The sequence below is a fragment of the Thunnus thynnus genome, chromosome 4 (genome assembly GCF_963924715.1).
Source record: "Thunnus thynnus chromosome 4, fThuThy2.1, whole genome shotgun sequence".
NCBI classification, from domain to species: domain Eukaryota; kingdom Metazoa; phylum Chordata; class Actinopteri; order Scombriformes; family Scombridae; genus Thunnus; species Thunnus thynnus.
In genome coordinates this window covers 9,201,327-9,216,732 of record NC_089520.1, presented here as the reverse complement: position 1 = coordinate 9,216,732, position 15,406 = coordinate 9,201,327, and the positions used below count along the sequence as shown (strand labels likewise).

Below are 15,406 nucleotides of genomic sequence, written 5' to 3'. Positions count from 1 at the left end.
AACTGTTTACATTAAAAGACTTACAACTTACAGTTATACCAAAAGGATGTTGAAGTAAAAGTGTCTTTGAAATGTAAGTTTTCTAATTTGGTTTGATAACTTGCCCAACAGCAGAGTGACATAAAATTGATAATGACACGTCATCAAACATCCTAATGGAACTGTTTCACAAAGTATTATCTATAGCTACATCATGAATACACAACTAGTGTTCATGTGGAATTTAATTGTTATATTTTTCAACTAAAGTTTGGAACAGTAATTGAATTCAATGAATTCAGTGTGGAAAGTCACTTTTGTCGTTATAAAGAGGTAAAATATGACACAAAATAACATGAAAAGACAAAACTTGTAATTGGTAGTTTGTTTATTCAACGTGGCACAATGAGCCACATAAAGGTTGCAAGCTCCAACAAGAGGTGATGATACATCACAACAACAACTTGTAGATTTCTACAAGACACACTGTACTCAGACAGAGTAAAGGAACAGCTGTCTTTATAAAAGACAAACAATTGACAGTATTTGAGGACACAGTTCTCACTGTCCTTTGAAATCTTTTCCAAATGGATTAAAAACTTTACACTGATCTTACAACAGATGGCATTGTTCTTAATGATCACAAAATTCAATTGATTCTCAATATGAAAATATTATGTTGTCACTGGAAAACTGTGACAGTGTGACCTTAATCAAAGCTTTTACAATAAAAGAATAAACACATTGATCTTAAAACAGATCATTTCTGAGTAATCACATGAAGTGGGGTAAAGTCCACTATGATAAAATATCCATAAAACGGACAATTAAGATTTTTGTTCAGAATGATTAATACTAATCAATATCACCATTGCATTATATTGTAACAATACATTTCATGCAGTGAGGCATAAAAGTATCACTAGAAAATAGTGATAGCTTGATAAGCAAACTTTTTAGAAAAAAGGATAAATGGATCTTACAACAGATCAGTTTTTAGTAATCACAGAGATTAAAGTGAGGTAAAGTCCATTAAAACAATGTGTCCATAAAAAGGACATTTAAATTTTGATCAAACTGATCAATACCAATCAAAAGGTAACAAATGTTACTATAGCATTATACACTACTAATACATGAAGTACAATAAGGAATAATAACAATTGCTGATGCAATCAGATTTAGTTCATGCTACATGCATGACAAGATGCTCTTTCTTCACTTGAAAGATATTGTTGCTGTCATTTCCTTAGGAAATGTCATCTAGCACAAATACAAAAACACACAAATCAGCCTTCTGTATACAGAAGAACAAGTGAATTAAATCTCAAATAATTCAGTCCAGTAATCTTTGACCAACATGGTCATCTCAGTTTGTCTGGTAGTGTCTCCAGTCTGTATGAGTCTACCACGGCCTCCAGAGGGCGCTGTTGACTGGACTCTTCTCTTTGGTGATGCTGGTCTGGACTGTGGAGCTCAGAGGAGACAAGTCAGCCTCTCTCAGGTTCTTATCAGAGAAAGACTGCAGCTTGTTGAAGTGGTTCAGCAGTCTTCCTTGCTGTTGATTCTGCTGCTGCAGCTGTGTCAGGAAGCAAACTGTCATCTCCAGGATGTCTGCTTTCTCCAGCTTGGAGTCTGGCTGCTGTTTGACGAACTCTGGACCCAGGAGAGACTTGAGCTGCTCAATGCTGCTGTTGATTCGCTCTCTGCGTAATTTCTCCACCAGAGGCTTTCTGAGCTGCAGAAAGAAGAACAAAGTCATTAATCAACTTATTCTGGAGTTTAATGTTAGCATAAAAAGAACAACCTGTCATGACAAGATGAAGTCATCATGAATCTTCAATTTACCTTGTGAGTCAGAGTCAGATGGTCCTGAGAGTTGGTCATTGCTGCAGTGATTGTAGGTGCCATAGCTGGATCTCTGTGCTGTAGAGGTCTCTGTAGAGAGAATCTGATCTCTGCTGGCTTCATCCCTCCTATTTATAGTCCCACATCTCCATATGAATGTGTGGGTCTTGGTCTGACTAGAGTTTCTCACAGTCTCAGCCAATCAGAGAGCTTGGTGAGACAATAAAGGACACACACACGCCGAATGCTGTTAATGCCTGGGGGACAATGGTTAGATCTCAGGGGAACAGGTGGAGGACTGGGGGGATGATTGAGAGAGACTCACAGAGCTCTGTGTGAATCTGGGAAAGTGGTGACCCTGTAGAGAGAAGAACTGCTGCCTGATGCTGAGATCAATGACTTTGAACACACGCTGATTGTTCCATCACACACGTGGGAGAAAGACAATTAAGTACATTAAGGATAAAAAGTACTATATAAAGTGCTAACTGAATTCAAAAATCAGTAAAAATAGACATTTTGTCTCTAATGATTCTGTTGAGCCATGAGCTAAATCAACCAACTTACACTACTTATCTTCTATTTTTTCTTTATAATTCAGGTACACTTTTTATTGTATACAGTTTGGTATTTTTTCTAAATTTTGTTTAATTCATGATACTGTTATTTAGAAGCCAATTCTGCCAGGCATTAAATATGAGAGTGATAGTTATGGTATTTTTAAAAACTTGAACAAAACAATCACGCTGCCGTCCAGATGTAGCAGTCTCCTGACTTGTGCCTTGTCCTCTGTGAGTAAAGAGTTGATCTGAGTTTCCCACACTGACTCTTTGAATGCTGTGGTCAATGAACCACAAAGGGACTTTGAATGGAGCTTTTGTGACTGATACTGGACGGGTGTTGTAGTAGAAACAGAGCCTGACGTCACCAACCATCTGGAGGGAAAGAACACCATTGGCTGGCTCTGACAGTTTGTAAAGTTTGAAATTGTGATTAAATGTATCATCAGAAAGGGTAATACCAATTGTTTTGGTGAATTATTCAGTCAGTTTCCATACATTTTGAATATTAAGTCAAATTCCTGCCATTTTTTTCACCAACTAGATCAGAATTTCATCTCTATACATGAGGGAGGGAGGTTGAGACAGCTGTTTCCCTGAAGTGTGCCATATCTCTTTGGAGAATAGGAGGCTGCTGGTGGAGTTGATGATGCTAATCAGGCTCAACTTTGCTATCCAGAGCTTTCCCACACTTTTTCCATTAAAAGAAACTTTGGCGTGTGCCTAAATCCAAACTGAATTTTTGAGGAGTCATTTTAACACTTGGAGGCAATTTTTTTTTCTTCTTACAGTGTACAACACATTGAGATTTTTAATTTCAAAGTATGTAGAAAATCCAATTAGGAGTAATGGAAACCAGTGGAGAAATCCTCTCAGTCATTTAAATATTCAACACACCTATCATCTAAATATAACCAATTTTCACTGAGGTCAACTTGTGATACTTTGCTGTGGTTATACACTTAGCAAAACACTGAACATGGTTTAAATACTGAACAATTTTATTAATGTCTTGTTTTCAAAGACACAGTATTTTGAGGCCGTAATCCTGAAATTTTATGGAAATTTTGAAAACCCACATATGATATATTTTTACTTATAAATAACAATTTAAAGGTCACAGTCTGCATCACAAACTTACTTAGTGACTTAGCTGAGTCCCCGCTTTTGGAAATGGCAATATATAAAACAGGTGACGGTGATTTCAATCAATGGAAGAAAAGGTTTGAATTTTAATCAGATAAGAATGTTTTCAGTTTTTGGGGCTAGAGTCTCTTTTAACCTCTGTCTCCTGAGGCCAAAGGTCTGGATCTATTGTCCTGCAGGGGCTCTGTGAGTGAGTTTCCTCTGGTTTCCCACACTCTGTGTTTTCACTGCTTTCACTGGAGGAACAATAGAAGTGTGTCTCATTATGCATCACATTAGATACAATATCAGGCCTCTTTAAATAAGGAGAATGATTGAGATTAAACTGTTTACATTAAAAGACTTATTACTTACAGTTATACCAAAAAGATGTTGAAGTAAAAGTGTCTTTGAAATGTAAGTTTTCTAATTTGTTTTGATGGTTTGACCTACAGCAGAGTGACATAAAATTGATAAAAACACTTCATCAAACATCTTAATGGAACGGCTTCACAAAGTATTATCTTTACCTACATCATGGGTGCACAATTACTGTGTGTTGAATATTTTTCAACTAAAGGTTGGAACAGTAATTGAATTCAATGAGTTAAGTGTGGAAAGTCACTTTTGTCATTATAAAGAGGTAAAATATGACACAAAATACATGAAAACACAAATTTAGCAACTTGCATTGTTTGTTTATTCAACGTGGCACAATAAGCCTCATAAAGTTTACAAGATTCAACAAGACGTGATGATACATCACAACAACAACTTGTAGATTTCTACAAGACACACTGTACTCAGACAGAGTAAAGGAACAGCTGTCTTTATAAAAGACAAACAATTGACAGTATTTGAGGACACAGTTCTCACTGTCCTTTGAAATCTTTTCCAAATGGATTAAAAACTTTACACTGATCTTACAACAGATGGCATTGTTCTTAATGATCACAAAATTCAATTGATTTTCAATATGAAAATATTATGCTGTCACTAGAAAACTGTGACAGTGTGACCTTAATCAAAGCTTTTACAGTAAAAGAATAAACACATTGATCTTAAAACAGATCATTTCTGAGTAATCACATGAAGTGGGGTAAAGTCCACTATGATAAAATATCCATTAAAAGGACAATTAAGATTTTTGTTCAAAGTGATTAATACTAATCAAGAAATAACAAATATCACCATGGCATTATATTGAAACAATACATGTCATGTGGTGAGGCATTAAAGTATCACTAGAAAATTGTGATAGCATGATTTTAAGCAAACTTTTTAGAAAAAAGGATAAATGGATCTTACAACAGATCAGTTTTTAGTAATCACAGAGATTAAAGTGAGGTAAAGTCCATTATAACAATATGTCCATAAAAAGGACAGTTAAATTTTGATCAAGATGATCAATACCAATCAAAAGGTAACAAATGTCACCATATCATTATACTACCAATACATGAAGTACAATAAGGAATAATAATAATTGCTGATGCAATCAGATTGAGTTCATGCTACATGCATGACAAGATGCTCTTTCTTCACTTGAAAGATATTGTTGCGGTCATTTCCTTAGGAAATGTCATCTAGCACAAATACAAAAACACACAAATCAGCCTTCTGTATACAGAAGAACAAGAGAATTAAATCTCAAATGATTCAGTCCAGTAATCTTTGACCAACATGGTCATCATAGTTTGTCTGGTAGTGTCTCCAGTCTGTATGAGTCTACCACGGCCTCCAGAGGGCGCTGTTGACTGGACTCTTCTCTTTGGTGATGCTGGTCTGGACTGTGGAGCTCAGAGGAGACAAGTCAGCCTCTCTCAGGTTCTTATCAGAGGAAGACTGCAGCTTGTTGAAGTGGTTCAGCAGTTGACTCTGGGACTGTGTCATCACCTTTTCCTTGGACAGGAAGTGTGCCACTTCTTGGACACACCTGGAGTAGCCCTGATCCACAGCTGCTGAGTGAACAGCTTGATGTTTTTGCTGCAGTCGTCTCAGGAAGCAAACTGTCATCTCCAGGATGTCTGCTTTCTCCAGCTTGGAGTCTGGCTGCTGTTTGAGGAACTCTGGACCCAGGAGAGACTTGAGCTGCTCAATGCTGCTGTTGATTCGTTCTCTGCGTAACTTCTCCACCAGAGGCTTTCTGAGCTGCAGAAAGAAGAACAAAGTCATTAATCAACTTATTCTGGAGTTTAATGTTAGCATGAACAAAGGCAACGTTTCATGAATGATGATTGATTCTCCATGAATCTTCAATTTACCTTGTGAGTCAGAGTCAGATGGTCCTGAGAGTTGGTCATTGTTGCAGTGATTGTAGGTGCCATAGCTGGATCTCTGTGCTGTAGAGGTCTCTGTAGAGAGAATCTGATCTCTGCTGGCTTCATCCCTCCTATTTATAGTCCCACATCTCCATATGAATGTGTGGGTCTTGGTCTGGCTGGAGTTTCTCACAGTCTCAGCCAATCAGAGAGCCAGACAAAAGAAAAAGGAATGCTAAGCCTCCACATGCTCAGTAGGACAATGGTTAAATCTCAGGGGAACAGGTTTTGGACTGGAGGGGGGGGGGGGGATAATGGGGAGAGCATCCAGACCTCTTTTTGAATCTGGGAATGTGGTGACTGCAGGGAGAGCAGATCTGCTGGCTCATGCTGCAGATCAATGACTTTTTTGAGCATCCACTCATCATACCATCACTCATGTAAGATCATGGAGTCTATACACAATTCTTGTGCTCGAGCGAAATTCACCCTACAGCATGTAGGATATACTTTATATATCTTAATAAAAGCATCAATATAAAATGTATTTCTGTGTGCAAAATCTTTTCTGTGGAGTACAACTCTTTGTGGGTGTAAGTTTATACATTACACACCCACTAATATATAATTTTCCTGCTGTATACAGGTTGTAAACTAAAAAGATACATTTTATTTTAAAATAAAATAGATTTCCTCAGTGCAAGACACTGGAAAAACAACTTCAGATGGCATGGTATTTGTATATTATTAATAATTATACTCTTAGTGTCCAGATGTAGCAGGTGTGTCCTCTGTCTTGTGGCTGGAAGTTGGTGTGAGTAGAAAGTTGCTCTGAGTTTCCCACACTGACTCTTTGAATGGTGTGGTCAGTGCGCTACAAAAGAACTTTGAAAGGAGCTTTTGTGACAGACGCCGGTTGCGTGCTACAATAGATAAAGAACCTGACGTCACCAACCATCTGGAGGGAAAGAACATCATTGGTTAACTTAAACATTTAAGATGCAGTTAAAACATACATCAAGTTTCTGCAATCATACTAAATTGGCTTCCACTTTCTCAATTTACAGTTGCAGAAACTGTGCATATGCCATCAAAATGAAACCTTTTTTTTTCATCAAATGGACCAATATTCTAGCTCTTTACATGAAGTTGGAAGATTGAGACAGCTGTTTCTTTAAGTGTGCCACATCCTTTTGGATAATAGTTGGCTGCTGGTAGGGTTAGAGATTCAAATCAACCTGAACTATAACTCTTTTCTTCAGAGCTTTCCCACACTCTGCCCGTTGACAAAAAGTAAGGCATGTGCTGTGTTAAAAGAGGATTCTAGTCAGCACATCCAGTAACCATTATTTTTATCTAATTCTACAGTACCTTTTGGTGGGTTAAAGGTTACTGAAGATTTTCATTTAGAAATGTAGTTTAAACAATTACACCAGCAGTAAATGTTTTAGGCCAGTGATTATGTTCACATTAAAAGTGCTCTGCTTCATCTCACTAGTATTAAGACTAAAGTCTATGAAATTGTCAGAAAATTCAGAAAACATTTGTTGTGTTTGAATATCAGATGAGTTATATTCCAGTATAACAAGAAACTTAATTTTAAATGGGAAACAAGTCCTCTTGATCAATCAGCAACGTTGTTACAACTATTAATCGTGACCTGCTGCATATTGTAAAAGCAATTAAAGCAAATTAAATTTATGAGACTGATTTCAAACAGATCAGCTTTTTTTTTGTTTTAGTACCATTTAACCTCTGTCACTTCAGGACACAGGTCATAATCTATTGTATCATTGGAGCTCTGTGAGTGAGTTTTCTCTGGTTTCCCACAGTCTGTCCTTTGACTGCTTTTATTAGAGGATCAATACAAGTGTGTCTCATTATGCATCACATTAGCTGCAATGTGTGGCCTCTTCAGGAGAAAAGATTCAAATTAACATGAATGTTTTCACATTCCAACACCTCAAATTCACTATTGCACCAAACATATGACACAGCACATTTTTTAATATAATCAGACACAATGAAAATGTCCTGACTTGGTTTAGTGACTAAATATGAGCCACTGCATTTAAATATTGACATAGAAGATGTCAAATCTCTTCTTCAATCCAAATTTAAATGTGCTCTGCTTTGATTTAAACTAAAATATCAACATTAACATGTAGATAATGGATGGGGAATTATGTCCCAGATTTGATCAGAGATGTTTGTTATTTGATCCATGCTGTGATGATAGATCACTCTATCTATGACAAAAATGCAAGAAAGAAACACTTGAGGAATCTATCATCATCATTGCAATGTAGCTATACATTAAAATAAGTAACACAAGATCACAAAATGCAATTGATTTGATTATGTTTTTGTTTATTCAAACAAACTCAATAATAACAAATGAAATTTTCAGCTGGGGACACAAAGATGTGATGATACATCACAACAATAACTTGGACACTTCTCCAAGACACACTGTACTCAAAATGAGTGGAGGAGCAGTCGTCTTTATAAAAGACACAAACATTATGAGCTTCATCACTCAGTCTTACTTAAAATATTATTTGCACTTTATAACAAAGGCAAAGGTAGAAAAAAGTGACCTTAGAACAGATCGGGTTCAGATAATCACAAAGTGATAAGAGTAGATTAATACCTATTTAAGTCAATACATTTTTATAAATAAAAATGTTCAATGGCATTACAGTCTTAGTACCAGGTTAAGAAAACCTTTTAAACAAAGGGATAAAAAATACAGGTTAAACTATAACAGATCAATAATCAAAGAGATTAAAATGATCACATGAGGTCCATTTTGAGAAAATGTCCACACAAAGGACTAATAAAGGTGTTGATCGAAAAGACCACAAACAAATGTTCTTTCTTAACATGAAAGATACTGTTATGTTTTAACATTTCCTTAGGAAATGACATTTTCCTCAACAAAAAAGTTGGAAATCCAGATAAAAGCATTTAAACAGGCTTCAGTATGTAAAGGACAAATCCTTGAATTTCAAAAAATTGAATTCCAGTAATCTTTGACCAACATGGTCATCTCGGTTTGTCTGGTAGTGTCTCCAGTCTGTATGAGTCTACCACGGCCTCCAGAGGGCGCTGTTGACTGGACTCTTCTCTCCGGTGATGCTGGTCTGGACTGTGGAGCTCAGAGGAGAGAAGTCAGCCTCTCTCAGGTTCTTATCAGAGGAAGACTGCAGCTTGTCGAAGTGGTTCAGCAGTCTTCTCTGTGTCTTCACCTTTTCCTTGGACAGAAAGTGCGCCATCTCTTGGACACACCTGGACTAGCCCCGATCCACAGCTGCTGACTCCACATCTTGATGCTGCTGCTGCAGTCGTCCTAGGAAGTGAACTGTCATCTCCAGGATGATATTGATCTTAAAACAGATCATTTTGAGTAATCACATGAAGTGAGGTAAAGTCCACTATGATAAAATGTCCATAAAAAGGACAATCAGGATTTTTCTTCAAAATGATTCATACTAATCAAGAGGTTACAAATATCACCATTGCATTATATTGTAACAATACATGATGTGCAATGAGGCATAAAAGTATCACTAGAAAATTGTGATAGCATGATTTTAAGAAAACCTTTTTAAAAGGATAAATATTTGGATCTTACAACAGATCAATTTTAACTAATCACAGAGATTAAAGTAACATAAAGTCCATTATAACAATATGTCCATAAAAAGGACGGTTAAAAGTTTGATCAACATGATCAATACCATTCATAAGTTAACAAATGTTACCATTGCATTATATACTACTCACACATGAAGTACAGTGAGGAATAATAATTGCTGATGCAATCAGATTTAGTTCATGCTACATGCATGACAAGATGCTCTTTCTTCACTTGAAAGATATTGTTGCTGTCATTTCCTTAGGAAATGTCATCTAGCACAAATACAAAAACACACAAATCAGCCTTCTGTATACAGAAGAACAAGTGAATTAAATCTCAAATCATTCAGTCCAGTAATCTTTGACCAACATGGTCATAGTTTGTCTGGTAGTGTCTCCAGTCTGTATGAGTCTACCACGGCCTCCAGAGGGTGCTGTTGACTGGACTCTTCTCTTTGGTGATGCTGGTCTGGACTGTGGAGCTCAGAGGAGAGAAGTCAGCCTCTCTCAGGTTCTTATCAGAGGAAGACTGCAGCTTGTTGAAGTGGTTCAGCAGTCTTCCTTGCTGTTGATTCTGCTGCTGCAGCTGTGTCAGGAAGCAAACTGTCATCTCCAGGATGTCTGCTTTATCCAGCTTGGAGTCTGGCTGCTGTTTGACGAACTCTGGACCCAGGAGAGACTTGAGCTGCTCAGTGCTGCTGTTGATTCACTTTCTGTTACAACATCTCCACCAGAGGCTTTCTGAGCTGCAGAGAGAAGAACAAAGTTATTAATAAATGTATTCTAGAGTATAGTGTTGACATAAAAAGAACAACCTGTCATGACAAGATGAAGTCATCATGAATCTTCAATTTACCTTGTGGGTCAGATTCAGATGGTCCTGAGAGTTGGTCATTGCTGCAGTGATTGTAGGTGCCATAGCTGGATCTCTGTGCTGTAGAGGTCTCTGTAGAGAGAATCTGATCTCTGCTGGTTTCATCCCTCCTATTTATAGTCCCACATCTCCATATGAATGCGTGAGTCTTGGTCTGACTGGAGTTTCTCACAGTCTCAGTCAATCAGAGTGCCAGACAATAAAAAAGCCACACACTCAATGATCATATTAGTAAGGGACAATGGTTAGATCTCAGGGGAACAGGTGGAGGACTTGGGGGGCGTGATAGAGAGAGACTCACAGAGCACTGTGTGAATCTGGGAAAGTGGTGACCGTGACCCTGTAGAGAGCAGATCTGCTGCCTGATGCTGAGATCAATGACATTGACTCAGCATATGTTCATCATTCCATCACATGTGTGAGACCAGACTCTTCATACAGCTTATGTGTTAGAGTGAAATTTACTTCATAGCTTCATTTACAGTTTCTGTAAGGGTCCACAAGATGTGAAATTTGTCTTCTGACCCTTTACATGTGTATGTGCAGCTCAAAATTTATGATCGCACAGACTGTAGATGCTGACAAACATGAACATGTTTTAATATGCAGACGCCCATGGTACCCATGAGCACCCTTTTTGGAGTAATGTTTGCAAGTCAAAGGGTATAAATTATATCTAACTGAATAAAAATATTAGTGGAAAAATGTATTTTGGTGTGTAACATCTCTAAAGTGGAGTAAAACTCTGATCCATAACTTTGCCAAAGTCAATTTGCATATTATATATTAACTATTATGTAATAATCACTTTGTTCTATACAGGGTTATACTTTATTGAAATATAACAACATTTTTCAGTTTTATTTTAAACATTTTTCATCAGTGCTTCAAGGCATTTTAAAACAACATCAGATATCCACAGCAGTTTTATATTTAATATTGTTTAAATTGAGACAAAGTCATCCTGGTGTCAAGATGTAGCAGGTGGCTCCTCTGTCTTGTGGCTGGAAGTTGGTGTGAGTAGAAAGTTGCTCTCAGTTTCCCACACTGACTCTTTAAGTGAGGTGGTCAGTGTACTATAAAAGAACTTTGAAAGGAGCTTTTGTGACGGGCGCTGGTTGTAGAAAAAGAAAAGAAAAAGAGCCTGAGGTCACCAACCATCTGCTAGGAACAAACACCACTGGGTTTAAAATCCACTCAAAAATATACCAAGTAAGGAATCATACTAAATTGACACCTATTTTTCATCCTTAAGTTGAAGAATGTAAAAAAAATAAATAAATGAAGTCAAAAGAATGTCTTAGTATCATCAACTTGACTAAAGTTGCAGCTCTATATATAAGGGGGGGAGGTTTGGGACATCTGTTTCCTGAAGTGTGCCAAACCTCTCTGGACAAAAGTCGGCTGCTGGTGTTGTTGAGGATGCAAATCAACTTGAACTGTGACTCTCTTCTTCCGAGCTTTCCCACACTGTCCAGTGACAGAATGTTATCTTGTGCCACTATTTTGTGCACAGGCTACTATTTTTATTCCTTGAAATGGTTTTTTCTTTTTTTTTTGGTTTGTTTTTTAGTGTAGAACTCAAGATTTTAATCAAAAATGTAAAACAACCTTAACATTAGCTATAAATGTTGCTGGCCAGTAGTATTATTATTTACATTCTTGGAAAATACAATAAATTTATAAAAAATAAAAAATAAAGACTGACCTTGAAGGGTAAAATGGGTCTTTAGTATTCAGAATCATCATATTGCTCTGCACAATATTTGGATTGAACAATTTTTCACTTTAACTTATTGGTCTCTATCATACGAACATGTATGTAACTTACCAAAACTTTGTGTAATTTAACACTGTAAAAATATTCTTTTCAACTTGAGCAACTTACAGTATTTTCAGAACTGCTGATGCTGATTTTGTTTCAAAATTTGACATTATGAGTATGATTTAAAATTAGCAGGTTCTTTTTTCTTTGATATCACCATATTATCTTGTAAACTCTGTCTCCTCTGGGAAGAGGTCTTGATCTTTTATCCTATTGGGACTCTGTGAGCGAGGTTTCTCTTGCTTACTGTTGTGGATATTTTGAGCGATGATCAGCACCTCAGTTGAGAAAAGTGCACACAAGTCTTTGATGTTTTAAAGCTGAAAATGTTTATTGAAGTACTTGATAAAGGAGAACTGAAATAGCGAACATCGAAGTCATCTGCAACTCGAATGCTGTCTCTATCCGTTCTGCCCCCTGAAAGTCTGAGTCTTAGTCTTTAACCCAAGCAGATCAGCCTACAATATGAAAAATTAGTCTAATTGGTTCACTAGTTTCTAAACAAGGAACTGTGTTTTACCCGTGTCAGTTCAGGTCACGTTGCGTCAAACTTCAGGTCACTATCAGCACATTCTGGCTACACATTCCACCTATCTGTGTTGTCTAGGAAGGCCCTCTCTGACCTTGGTGACCATGGCAATGCTGATTTACCCTTTATCAGAGAGGTTTCTGCTTTCCCCAAAACATCACAGACAGCTGGAGTCTCAAGGAGAGGAGAATATGTCCCCTTCCTGCTTAAGAGTTACAGTGTGACCTCAAGACCCAGGCTTGACCCAGTGTAACCCAATTTGTTACTCCTAAAGATGGAAAATTCCATAACACTTACCACTCTGTCCTTTCACTGAGTTTACTGGAGAATCAATACAAGTGTGTCTCATTACCTGCAATGTGTGGCATCTTGCAGACAAGAACATTTCACTTTTCTCCATGCAATTTTCAAGTTTTCTCAGATTTTCGTATTCCAACACCTGAAACTGACAATTGCATGAAAATCATGATTCAGCAAAAAGTTTGTCATTGAAATACAGTCAGAGGCACATTGAAAATGTCTCCACTTAGTTTCGTGACTTACTATGACCTACCTCTTATGATTTAATGTGAGTGACATGGGTAATCCCAGTTTCTCAAATCTCTTCATCAATCCACATGATAAGGTATATACATAATGGATGACAAATCATGTCCCAGATTTGATCAGTGATGTTTGTAATTTGAGCCATGAAGTAACGATAGAGTACTCTATCTATGACAAAAATTCAAGGAAAGAAAAACACTTGAGGAATCTATCATCATCATTGCAATGTAGCTATACATTAAAATAAGTAACACAAGATCACAAAATGCAATTGATTTGATTATGTTTTTGTTTATTCAAACAAACTCAATAACAACAAATGAAATTTTCAGCTGGGGGCACAAAGATGCGATGATACATCACAACAACAACTTGGACAATTTTCCAAGACACACTGTACTCAAACTGAGTAGAGGAGCAGTCATCTTTACAAAAGACACAAACATTATGAGCTTAAACATCACTTAGTCTTACATAAAATACTGTTTGCCCTTTATAACAAAGGCAAAGGTAGAAAAAAGTGACCTTAGAACAGATCAGGTTCAGATAATCACAAAGTGATAAGAATAGATGAATACCTATTTAAGTCAACACATTTTTATAAATAAAAATGTTCAATGGCATTACAGTCTTAGTACCAGGCAAACCTTTCAGACAAAAGGATAGAAAATACAGGTTAAACTATAACAGATCAATAATCAAAGAGATTAAAATGATCACATGAAGTCCATTTTGACAAAATGTCCACACAAAGGACAAATAAAGGTTTTGATCAAAAAGACCACAAACAAATGTTCTTTCTTAACATGAAAGATGCTGTTATGTTTTAACATTTCCTTAGGAAATGACATTTTCCTCAACAAAAAAGTTGGAAATTTATTTAATTTATTTTTAAATTTATTTAAACAGCCTTCAGTATATATAGGACAAGTCCCTGAATTTCAAAAAATCAAATTCCAGTAATCTTTGACCAACATGGTCATCTCAGTTTGTCTGGTAGTGTCTCCAGTCTGTATGAGTCTACCACGGCCTCCAGAGGGCGATGTTGACTGGACTCTTCTCTTTGGTGATGCTGGTCTGGACTGTGGAGCTCAGAGGAGAGAAGTCAGTCTCTCTCAGGTTCTTATCAGAGGAAGACTGCAGCTTGTTGAAGTGGTTCAGCAGTCTTCTCTGTGTGCTTTTCCTTGGACAGAAAGTGTGCCATCTCTTGGACACACTTGGAGTAGCCCTGATCCACAGCTGCTGACTCCACATCTTGATGCTGCTGCTGCAGTCATGTCAGGAAGCAAACTGTCATCTCCAGGATGTCTGCTTTCTCCAGCTTGGAGTCTGGCTGCTGTTTGAGGAACTCTGGACCCAGGAGAGACTTGAGCTGCTCGATGGTGCTGTTGCTCTTTGCGTAACTTCACCAGAGGCTTTCTGAGCTGCAGAAAGAAAAACAAAGTCATTAATCAACTTATTCTGGAATTTATTATTTGCATGAACAAAGTCAACCTGTCATGAAAAGATTAAGTCATCATGAATCTTCAATTTACCTTGTGGGTCAGAGTCAGATGGTCATGAGAGTTGGTCATTGCTGCAGTGATTGTAGGTGCCATAGCTGGATCTCTGTGCTGTAGAGGTCTCTGTAGAGAGAATCTGATCTCTGCTGGCTGCATCCCTCCTATTTATAGTCCCACATCTCCATATGAATGTGTGGGTCTTGGTCTGGTTGAAGTTTCTCACACTCTAAACCAATCAGAGAGCTTTGCAAGGCAATAAACAATGCAACAAGAACACATGAATGCTGTGACTGCTTGAGAAACAATAGTTAGTGAAACAGATGGAGGACCGGGTCAATCACTTCAACTGAGCACAACCTGTCATACACGTGCCGTAGACCACAGACTCTATACACAGTCAATGTTGAAGCCTTTCTTATATCCTGTCTGGTATAAATTACACAGTGACTCACATGTAGCTAAATATAAACATCAGTGGTATGATGAACATCAGTATGTAGACTACAACTGAAATCCGTTGAGGTGTAACTTAATTGATTAAAAGGGTAACGTCTGCACACTGACTCCAAACCAATAATTTACTTGAATTGACGTTTTGATCCCAGCCAGATCTTTGTCAGGTCAGAATGTTTAAAAATACAGTAGTCACAACACTCATACATATACAGTGTATATATGTGATGTATATGGGTGCAGAGAAAACTATACTAGAGAC

At 37.3% G+C, this 15,406-nt stretch overlaps 3 protein-coding genes and 1 pseudogene across 3 annotated transcripts; all 4 read right to left on the bottom strand.

Annotated features, from left to right (window-relative positions):
• Positions 1 to 405: 405 nt before the first annotated feature.
• LOC137182232 (transcription factor HES-4-like) lies at positions 406 to 2,125 on the bottom strand. Its single transcript, XM_067588558.1, has 2 exons — positions 1,828 to 2,125; positions 406 to 1,717 (listed from the first exon to the last, which is right to left on the bottom strand). Exons 1-2 carry the CDS (start codon positions 1,948 to 1,950, stop codon positions 1,385 to 1,387), a joined length of 456 nt encoding a protein of 151 aa, XP_067444659.1. The 5' UTR covers positions 1,951 to 2,125; the 3' UTR covers positions 406 to 1,384.
• A 2,185-nt stretch (positions 2,126 to 4,310) lies between these two features.
• Positions 4,311 to 6,027, bottom strand: LOC137182230 (transcription factor HES-5-like). The gene is made up of 2 exons (XM_067588557.1): positions 5,777 to 6,027; positions 4,311 to 5,663 (listed from the first exon to the last, which is right to left on the bottom strand). Exons 1-2 carry the CDS (start codon positions 5,897 to 5,899, stop codon positions 5,241 to 5,243), a joined length of 546 nt encoding a protein of 181 aa, XP_067444658.1. The 5' UTR covers positions 5,900 to 6,027; the 3' UTR covers positions 4,311 to 5,240.
• Positions 6,028 to 9,816: 3,789 nt separating this feature from the next.
• LOC137182228 (transcription factor HES-4-like) lies at positions 9,817 to 10,590 on the bottom strand. The gene is given in 3 exon segments (XM_067588556.1): positions 9,817 to 10,133; positions 10,135 to 10,161; positions 10,272 to 10,590. Coding segments are annotated over 3 exon segments (456 nt in total). The 5' UTR covers positions 10,395 to 10,590; the 3' UTR covers positions 9,817 to 9,827.
• A 3,515-nt stretch (positions 10,591 to 14,105) lies between these two features.
• Positions 14,106 to 14,787, bottom strand: LOC137182229 (transcription factor HES-5-like; annotated as a pseudogene).
• Positions 14,788 to 15,406: the final 619 nt, after the last annotated feature.

Excerpts from the sequence above, each read along its gene's own strand:
- LOC137182232 (XM_067588558.1), bottom strand. The coding sequence starts at position 1,950 with ATGAAGCCAGCAGAGATCAGATTCTCTCTACAGAGACCTCTACAGCAC. Across the intron at positions 1,718-1,827 it reads ATCTGACTCTGACTCACAAG|CTCAGAAAGCCTCTGGTGGA; the intron begins GTAAATTGAAGA and ends TTCTTTCTGCAG.
- LOC137182230 (XM_067588557.1), bottom strand. The coding sequence starts at position 5,899 with ATGAAGCCAGCAGAGATCAGATTCTCTCTACAGAGACCTCTACAGCAC. Across the intron at positions 5,664-5,776 it reads ATCTGACTCTGACTCACAAG|CTCAGAAAGCCTCTGGTGGA; the intron begins GTAAATTGAAGA and ends TTCTTTCTGCAG.